The sequence below is a fragment of the Tupaia chinensis genome, unplaced genomic scaffold, assembly GCF_000334495.1.
Source record: "Tupaia chinensis unplaced genomic scaffold, TupChi_1.0 Scaffold000532_1, whole genome shotgun sequence".
Taxonomy (NCBI): domain Eukaryota; kingdom Metazoa; phylum Chordata; class Mammalia; order Scandentia; family Tupaiidae; genus Tupaia; species Tupaia belangeri.
Window position 1 is genome coordinate 5,725,832 of NW_006160045.1, and position 9,826 is coordinate 5,735,657.

The 9,826-nt window shown below is 40.7% G+C and overlaps 1 protein-coding gene across 1 annotated transcript in view; it reads right to left on the reverse strand.

The window, feature by feature from the left end:
* The window catches only part of SMYD3 (SET and MYND domain containing 3), an 822,936-nt gene that overhangs the window by 180,705 nt on the left and 632,405 nt on the right, over window positions 1–9,826 (reverse strand). Inside the window, exons 6-7 of the mRNA XM_006157236.2 lie at window positions 6,247–6,314; window positions 4,238–4,340 (exon numbers count right to left, since the gene is read on the reverse strand). Of these exons, the coding sequence (XP_006157298.1) occupies window positions 4,238–4,340; window positions 6,247–6,314 (171 nt within the window). The remainder of the gene's footprint in view (window positions 1–4,237; window positions 4,341–6,246; window positions 6,315–9,826) is intronic.

Consider the following 9,826-nt stretch of genomic DNA (forward strand, 5'->3'; position numbering starts at 1 on the left):
AACACATGAGCCATCCTTTACCACATTACAAGCATCTCTCTAAGAGGTGGCTGGATATGGGGCAAAAAAATACAAAAAGAAAGAAAAGACCCGATAACTCAGATTATTTTGAAAATCCTTAAAGAGTAAAGTGTTATAAATGGTATTGGTTTGAAGAGAAATTGTCTTCAAGGGTTCAAAAGATGGCTTTATGGGAACCAGCAGTTAGCGTAATGGCTATGTCGCTGGACTCCCACGTAGTCGACCGCGGTTCACTTCCCGGACCCAGTAGCTTAAAAAACTCATGCCGGACATGTGTGCATGCGTGCCCAAGATCCCGAGAGGAGAAGGGAGGAGAAGGGACTGCGGCGTGACCATCCCCCCTGGGGGGTGATTTCTCGCTTTCTGTCTCTATGTCTCTCTCTGTCTGTCTGGCAAGTGCACATGCCCTATAGCAAAAATTTCTCAAAAAAAAAAAAAAAAGATGACTTTACATAGAGAAACAAAGTTTAAGGAATATCTATATCAGTCCTATTACTGTGGATCTTATGTAAATTTCCAGTTCTCCTTGTGTGAGAACTGAAATATCCCCATCTCAAACCGGTGATGGGCTGGTTTTCATGTTCTTTTTGTTCTGGTAGCCATGGGATACACCTAAGGTTCGCCAATAGCTTAACGATAGCTCTGAGAGTCTTTTCTACCTAGTACTTTGTCTTTAGTAACTCTCATTCGTTTACTCAAAAAATATGGATTGAGGATCTTCTCTTATAGGCACTGTCGTCTTTCCTGACAGAACCTGTATTCAGGTGCTTCCATCCCAAACAGCCCACATTAAAACAGGAAGTTGGGGGCCAGATGGTGGTACAGAGGTAAATATAATGCTCTGTGAGGCTGATTGACATGAGAAGGTTCTGGATTTGCATCCAGAGATTTCCTTAAACTGCTAGGCAGACATATGTTAGTGATCTGGGACTGCCAAGGCTGAGGTGAATCAGGGCATCGAGACCCGATTGGAGGTCTCTCTATCTCTCTGTCTCTTTTTTGCTCTCTTTCTGTCATTCATGGGAGAAAAAAAAATGAATAAATTGTTAAAAAATTGGGGCTAGCAGGTAATGTGCTGGTTGAGGCACTGGACTCCCATATGGCTGACTGTGGTTTGAGTCCCAGACTGGACAGCTTGTTTGCCCACCTTCTTCTCCCTCTGTCTCTCTCTGTCAAACTGAAAAATAATAATCATAATAAATACAATAATTCTTTAAAAAATTGGGATGCCTTAGTGAGCATTAAAGCTAAAACACAAACTTGATGTTATGAAATCACTAAACTATCTAAATTTACTCCTGTAATTTAACTAAGGCTAATATAGCACTTACACAATAAATAAGAATTACTCCTCTTAATGCCTCAAAATGTCTTTTCTAGTAGTTCTTTCTCTCTCCTACCTCTGCCTCAAAGGATCCATTTTAAACATATGGGATATATTTTAGTTGTTGGGAATGGCCACAGGCATTAACTAAGCCATGATGCAATAGTCCCACACAATGAAGAACTGCTCTATCCAGAATGCCAATAGGGCCCCCCACTAGAAACCCTGCTGGTCTGCACAGTGTCCTCAGTTTAACTGAGTCAATTGAACAGACTTACCAAATGTCTCCTAGATGCAAGGCAAAGTGCTAGGAAAAATAAGTAAGACACAAATGCCTGTCCTCAGGAAGCTCAGGGCTGAATAGAGAAGTCACTAAGTTAGTGCCGAGGAAGACAGAAGTCACACAGTAAGTAGCAAAGATAAATGAACAACCACTAGAAGGGAGACTGCAGAGGGAAAGATCGTCCTTTAATGTGGGAAACCAGAAAAGCTCTATGGAAGAGGTGGTGTTTAAAAGGGCCTCAAAGGGTACATGACATCATTCAGGTGGAAACAGTGAGCAGAGAGAGGAAGGGCAACTGAGCAGAGAGAATATTCTTCACCAAGATACACACAGGGAGATGGAGGAAATTGAAGGTTCCTCATAAGCAGGTATAAGGGCCTATGTGGAGATGCTTCTTTTTGTTACGAAGATGCCTGGATAAGTTCCATACAAGAAAATACCTGAATCTGTTGGGCCTGATGTTAAGCAAAATATTTTGTATTAAGCAAGAGGAAGGATTACCTATTGCTACAGAGAAGGAAAGAGAAGCATGTGGATAAAGAAAATAAGCACTAAAATACAAGATTTTTTTTCAACTAAATAAAAAGAGAATAACTGGCAACTAAATCTAGAAAATAAAATATAAAAAAGTTTCTTTACTCTTTTTTTTTTTTTTCGAGAAGTTTTCGCTATAGGGCGCATACGCTCACCAGACAGACAGAGAGAAACATAGAGACAGAAAGCAAGAAATCCCCCCCTAGTGGGGATGGTCACGCTGAAATCCCTTCTCCTCCCTTTTCTCGGGATCTTGGGCATGCACGCACACGCGCCCAGCATGAGTTTTAAGCCACCGGGTCTGGGACGCGAACCGTGGTCGACTACGTGGGAGTCCAGCGACATAGCCATTACGCTAACTGCTGGTTCCCTCTTTACTATTTCTGAAAACTCTATTCCTAATACATTTTACTTTAGACAGTGATTCCCTGGCTTACCTATGTTGACGTCATATGTGGCTCCAGGAAAAGACAAACAGAAACCTAAATTCTTCATATCACTGGTAGACATCCCAATATACTTACTACATTGGTTCTTTTCTTTTCTTTTATTTTTTTGAGAGAGATTTTTGCTATAGGTCATGTGCACTCTCTGGAGCGACTCAGAGAGACAAAGAGATGGAAAGAGAAAAATCACATCCCCAGGGGAGAGAAATGGCCACACTGCAATCTCTTCTCCTTCATTTTTCTCTCAGGATCTTGGGTGCACATGCACATGCACCTAACATGAGTTTTAGGTTGTTGGATCCAGCACTCGAACTGCAGTCGACTACGTGGGAGTCTAGTGACATAACCATTACGCCATCTGTTGGTTCCAGTATACTGGTTCTTAAAATTGGAAATTCAGCAAGTGGCTGCGTAAGAAGTGGCTTATTCACATTTGGGAAATAGTGTCGTCAAAGCCAAGTCCCTGTCTACATATATGGGGCCTCTGAGTTTAGATTTTACTGGCTGAGTGCTGCATAAATGCAATAAAAGCTTATGATACTCTATTTTCCTTGCAATAAATGTCCACTTTAGCAAATTGGAAGGTAGAAGCAAACTGAGTTCTACCAGGCATAAATATGTATATCCCAGATAGGTAGTAACTGTATGAACTCCATGTGGGCTCAGGTTTAGCAGCTCTTGTGCAGCTCAGTTGTAGTTGATTTGTGAGACACTGGGCCTCTATGAAGGTTCCTCACACAAAGGGGACAACTTGGCTGTCTGAGAAACCACAAAGGTCAAGGCCAATTCACCGCTAGAGGTCATACTCTATTCTTTTTGCAGCTTTGCTTAACTGATCACCCAGAGATGCTGAAGGGAACCTTAAAGGCCCAGTGGCAACCTAAATGAGTAAAACATGTTTACTTTCTGAACATGAAAGTAAAAATGTGCAATGACTTTCAAAATGCAATTAGTGTCCTTCATTGGGATTAAGCAAGTCCTGGGGACCCCATTCACAAGTGGGGTTGTCTATTTTGCCCACAGAAGGATGACTGTTTGCAGGAATGTGAGAGCTTGTTGTTTTAAATTTACCATAGGGAGCATGTGCTTGTTGGAGAGAGAAAGAGTAAGAGACACAGGGGTGGGGAAGAGTGAGAAAGCACTGCCCAGGGGGCATGGTCCCACCACAATCCCTTCTCCTCCATTTTCCTCTCGGGATTTTGGACATGAATGCACACACATCTGGCACATTTTTCAAGCCACCAGGTCTGGGACTCAAATCATGCAGCTAGCATGCTGCCTTACCCACTGTGCTATCAAAGAGTTTTAATGACTTTAAAACACACATTCTGCCATACATGTACACACCTCTCTCTCCCTCACACACATACAGTAGGAACTGTCATCATCCAGAAATATGGTGATGGAATTAAAAAAAAGAGAGAGAATAAGTCCATTTATAATTTGGGAGAAGTAACGACTAGTTGCTGGATAAAGGTGATTAAATATATTATGTGTTTTCTCATTGGCAGAAGGACAATGAACAGCTGTCCTTCAAACATAACTATCAATAGTTTCAGGAATCAGCCATGTTAATAGGTTCTTTGATGGGAAAGAAAGCCAGCCAGTGGGTCACATGAGTTTCCTTACCTCCTCGCCCACCTCGATGTCTCGGACTGCACGTAGTAAAAGGTGGGGCCCGTTGAACACAATCGAACAGTTGGGGTCACAGCTGTGATTAAGCAAAGACATACTAGAGGAAAGAAAAAAAAAGGGGAGTGAGAGACCATCATGACTCAGCAGATAGTCAAGCAGCGAAATTTAGTGATTGCAATGGGCAAAAGACACATCAGGGTGGGAGGCAGAAGAGAGTATGAATGACAGAACACCAGGGATTGGGTACTCTGGGTGTGCTCACCAAGACATCACTAGTCCACTTATGTGAAATGCAATTCTTCCCATGATGGAGGTCCATTAGAGAAGTTTGTTAATAAAAACATTTTCTGTGTCCTTTTTTTAGAGTGTTGTCTCATTAGGTACCAACCAATGAGGCAACCCAATATGAAGAGGAAGGGGAAAATAGAAACTTGCAAAGAAATGATCTCTAAGATCATGGGATGCAGCAGCAATCATGCTGCCAAGATACCAGTGACCTCTCCCACACAGGATCTCATTTAGAGCTCCTTTAGAGGAACTGTTGCTGGAGTGTCCACAGTGAAGAATAATTAGGAATACTTCCTCTTAAACAGTAAGCTGAAATTTCTCTTGCTAACTAGATTCTGATGCAGTTTGGGCCATGGCCTATTCATTTATTACCTTGGAGGTACATTTGTTACCATGTGGGAAAGAGAATAGATTTAAGCTAATGCTACAAATGAATAACAATTAGAATGAACACTTTCTATGCAGAAAGTACTTTCTTAGCATTTGAGCATGTTTATCAAATTTAATCATCACAACAATCTTATGAGGATCAAAATGAAGAGATTGACACACAGAAGTTAAAGGACTTGTCTAAGGTCACACAGCTATTGGGTTGTCAGAAAAGTCATCATGTATTTTTTTCTATGTAAAAATGAGTCATGACTTTTCCAGCAACCCAATAGTAAGTGGTAACTGGATTGAACCAGGTAGCCTGGACTCAGAGCCCATGTTACTTTTTCTGAGAACCACTATTAACAGATCTGATCTATTATAGCTAAGGACACTTTTGAGAAATTAGAGAAGCTGAATTCTCAGATTCACAATTAATTATAAGAAGACTCTATTTGATTTGGACCCCAATGTCCTAAAAACAAAATGAAACTACAATGCTTATGGAAGGACAGTCTAGTAGCTCAGTGATAAAGGTCATCTCTAGGAGAGCTGAGAGAACACTTCGGAGGCCCAAATCCTGCAAATGTTCCTTACCTCCTTAAGTGATGAGTCTCAGAGTATAGACTCAAAAGTCAAAATCAACCCACTGGTGCAGTTCAGTCGTCTGGTGAGATAACCATGTGCATCAGCCCAGGAGGCTGAGAGATAATAACCCACTGGGGCAGGGCTAGGAGAATAATCAACTCCCCCCCCCCCCGCCTTTTTTTTTTTTTTTTTTTTTTTTAGAAGTTTTCTTTCTTTTTTTTTTTCTCAGAGAGATAGAGATTTTTGCTATAGGTCATGTGGACTCTCCAGAGAGATAGAAAGAGACTGGGAGGCAGAAAGCAAGAAATCAGCCTCTGGGGATATGGCCATGCAGCAATCCCTTCTCCTCCATTCGCATACTGGGATTTGGGGCATTCATGTGCATGTGGCCTGGTGTGAGTTTTAAGCTGCTGGGTCCAGGACTCGAACCACAGTAGACTATGTGGGAATCCAGTAGTGTAACCATACTCCATCCTCTGGTCCTAACAATCCTAAACTTCTTACCCCAAAGTGTCCCCAAGAACAAGAATTCGAGCCTGAGGTCTGCCTCTTTGTTAATACCCAACATATAATGAAGGGTTATAAAACTGTTTTCTTTACACTTAACATTTTCCATTTTCTTGTAATTTATCATTAAGTTTCAAGCTTCGCTCTCGAACCAGCTGCTTAATAGCCTTTCTATCTACCTCCAAAGGCCAGGAAAGCCGAGTGGGCATTCAAATTGTGTCTTGCAGTAAATAAAGTACCATCCATCATACCTAGGATACAGGCCAACACCAACTTCCTGCATCTCTGCGTTACAGATGGTGAAAGAATTGCAGATCACCTGTAAAAACAAGGGGGAGACAATCAGTATTACCATAGTCACTTAAGACATGTCATAGGCAAAAGAAGAAAACTTTCCAAAATAAAATGTAGGAGTCTTTATTAGCTGCTTTGGAACAATCCAAGCCAAATACAGATACCCTTTGATTTGCAAAGGAATTTATCTAGGGTATACTCCCCTTAAGAACATCAGGTGGTTCACAGCAGAAATATCAACATCCTAAAATAAAAGCCACACTTAAACCAGCATGGAACTATTCATTTCCGTCTAAGAACCCTCACTCTCAGAGTTAAAAAGTTACATTAAGTTTTCAAAATTTAGAATACAAATAACCTATTTATTGAACATTAGACTCCTATCATATCAAACTTTTACTCAAACTGCCAGTAATTTCCAAATTCTATTTTGCGCCTGATGGGTAATAGTATACTATCTTTTATGACTCCAAAGAGTGAAGTACACCCTGAGTGAGGTTGTGACCCAAGTTGATGACAGGTCATAAGCACTGGAGCCCGTTGGTCACACCATGGCATTTATCAGGCACATGGAGCCCCTCATTGGGAATAAGGCGTAGTCCTGTACACTATGGGAGGATAGGGCAAGCAGAAAAATGAAAACCACAGTCACTGTATTCAAGGCACTTCAAAGCCTCATTTGTGGAATAAGTTAAATACGTGAGAGGCCACACAGAAGCATAGAAGGAACACTGGATTTAGAATCAGAAAATCTAGGTTCTGACCACACATCATTGCTTCAACAGGTGTTGAAGAAATAGCACTGAAGGAAAAAACCAAAGTCCCTTCGTTAATGGAGCCCACGTTCTAGAAGGAAAGATAGGTTCAAAACAAACAAACAATACACCACTCATTAAAAACAAAAAAGGTCACATGTGGATGAATATATGAAGAAAAATAAGGTAAAGTAACACAGGAAAAAAGAAATCAGAAAAGCTGTCTAAGATAAAGGAACATTGAAGCAGTGAATTGAAAGATCTGTGGAAATAAACCTGTGCATACATAGGCAATAAAATTTCATGTCAAGAAAAAGAATGAATGAAAATGCCCTGGGGTAGGAGTATGGATTAACAGCAAAAACATTGGCATGGCCAAAGTGGAGTAGATAAGAAGAGAGAAAAAATATGAGGTCAGAGAAGTAGACAGATCATATAAGGCCTTAGATATGTTTGGATTCTATTCTGAATGATACAGAAAGCTACTAGACTGACTTTGAGCCAAGAAGTGAATGGATATGATTTCTGTTTTACGAGAATCACTCTGGCCGCCATGTAGAAAGAAGGCAAGGGTGGAGGTAGTGAAAACAGGAGGTCAGTGCAATAGAGCTGATGGGGAACTGGAGACGGGTGGTGGCAGAAGTGGGGAGAAGATGGTAGTACTGCCAATGGGACTGACTTAAGGACTGCTTAGGGGGCAGAAAGAATCAAGGATGGTGCTTGAGCTTTTAGTCCAAACAAGTGGAAGATTGTAGTTGCCACTTACTAGAATGACGAAGTATATGAGAGGACTGGGTTTGGTTGCAGGAAGTTGAGAGAAAGTCCATGGTTGTGTTTTACTTAGGTTAAATTTGAAATGGCCTGTTAGACATTTAAGGCAAGACTAAAAATGAGTTCATGGGAGCAGTTAGGGCTGGAGATAAAATTTAGGAGCAAACATTACAGAGTCCATCAAAAGAAAAAAGGAAAAAAAAAAAAAAAAAAAAGTAGAAGAGGCCATTACAGCCAAGATGAACCAGTGGCTATGAATGGATGTTGAACCATTATAAAGTTTCTCTAAAGGAAAAAGCAGAAACCACACATTTCTCTAAATCAGTAGAGATGAGAAAACACAAAGTATAAAACAGCGTTCAGTCCTTTGAGACTCTCCCCTTGCTCCAAATAGTTCTTACATGAAATCTAGTGCAACCTATCAAGATTTGACATTTTTCCTCTAAAAGGCCCACAATACTACAGTTTCAAATCAGGAAATAGGTTAGTGTACATATGCATGTTTTAAACAAATAGTAGTTAAATTACTTCCAAGGCATCTGTTTTTCATTAAGCTGCAAGAGGTATTGCCTATATTTCTTTATGTAAAAAATGGATGGTAAAAATATAGGACAAAAGACTTTTTTTGAAAACATTTTTAAATGGGCATTTTTTTGTGGGAACATACAAATTTCAACACACATTTTAAAGTATAATCATAAGACCCTGAGTCGAAGTAATCTATCAACAAAAAAATTAGATCAAAAAGATCTAACTTGCTAACTTTTATCAATTTTTTTTTTAAATTGCTATAGGGCAGATGCAGTCATCAGAGGCAGAGAGAGAGAGAGCGCACCTAAGAGATAGAAAGAGAAAGAACATACCCTCCGGGGGAGGGGGGAGTGGTGGTGGTGGTGGTGGTTTGCCCTGCCACAATCCCTTCTCCTTATTTTACTCCTTGCAGAACCTTGGGCGTATGCCCAGCATGGTTTTCAGCCTCTGGGCCAGTACTTGAACTGTGCAGATGGCCATACAGGATCCAGCTATCTTACCCACCCATGCCACCTGCTGCCCCCTGCTAACATTTGAATCAAAGTAAAATGAATTTTTTCAGAGCTATGAAGCAAACTAAAGGTTTTTACAAATGGTTTATTCAAACGAAATTTTTTAAAAAGAAGAGACAGCAAGAGGAATGTCAACTTAGTTGTCTCTTTCTCTGGGACCATTTTCCTGGTCCCCAGACTAAGGTGACCAACTAACAGCAGCAATTATCACATAGGATCATTATTTACTCATTTCCTTGACACCAAACATACCTACACTGCAAATGCTTGGAGGGCAGAGAGAGTTTCATTTGTTATTGTATTCCCAGGCCCAGCACAATGCATGGAACATAGAATACAATTAATCAACATTTTTTTCTAGTCAATGAATGGCTGCATAACTGTAGTCCTCAGTATCCTCAGGGGGTCATAAACAGAACAGGGTCAGGGAAGATGCCTGAAGCAAATCACAAGTAGCCTGTGGATGCAGAGGAAGAGGTGGATATAGTTCTCAGCCATGCAAAGGAGTAGGTAGAAGATCATCTTTCATCTCTTGTTCTTGAGCAACCAGTCTTTATATGTTCCTGCTTGATTAATTCTCTGTTTACTACCAGGAGTCTGATACCCTGGGCACAAAATAAATATTTGCTGAATAATGAGTGAATGAATGAATGACAATCCTCATATATCTCTCCGTCCTTTTCACTTCTCTTTCTGTTCTTTACTTTCCTCCCTCCTTTTCCATTGTCTGTTGTCAACCCGTCAATCTCTTCTCTCAGTTCTGTGCCACCCCACCATATAAACGGAATGATTTTACATTTTATTTAATATGGGTCAACCAGTGCCATGATAGTTGAGGCAAGTTCCAGACCTCATGACTTGGGAAACATACCACCTGTGTGTGTGTGTGTGTGTGTGTGTGTGTGTGCACAAAATACCAAAAGGAGAAATGGAGAAGGGATTGTAGGGACTGTGGTATGACCATTCCT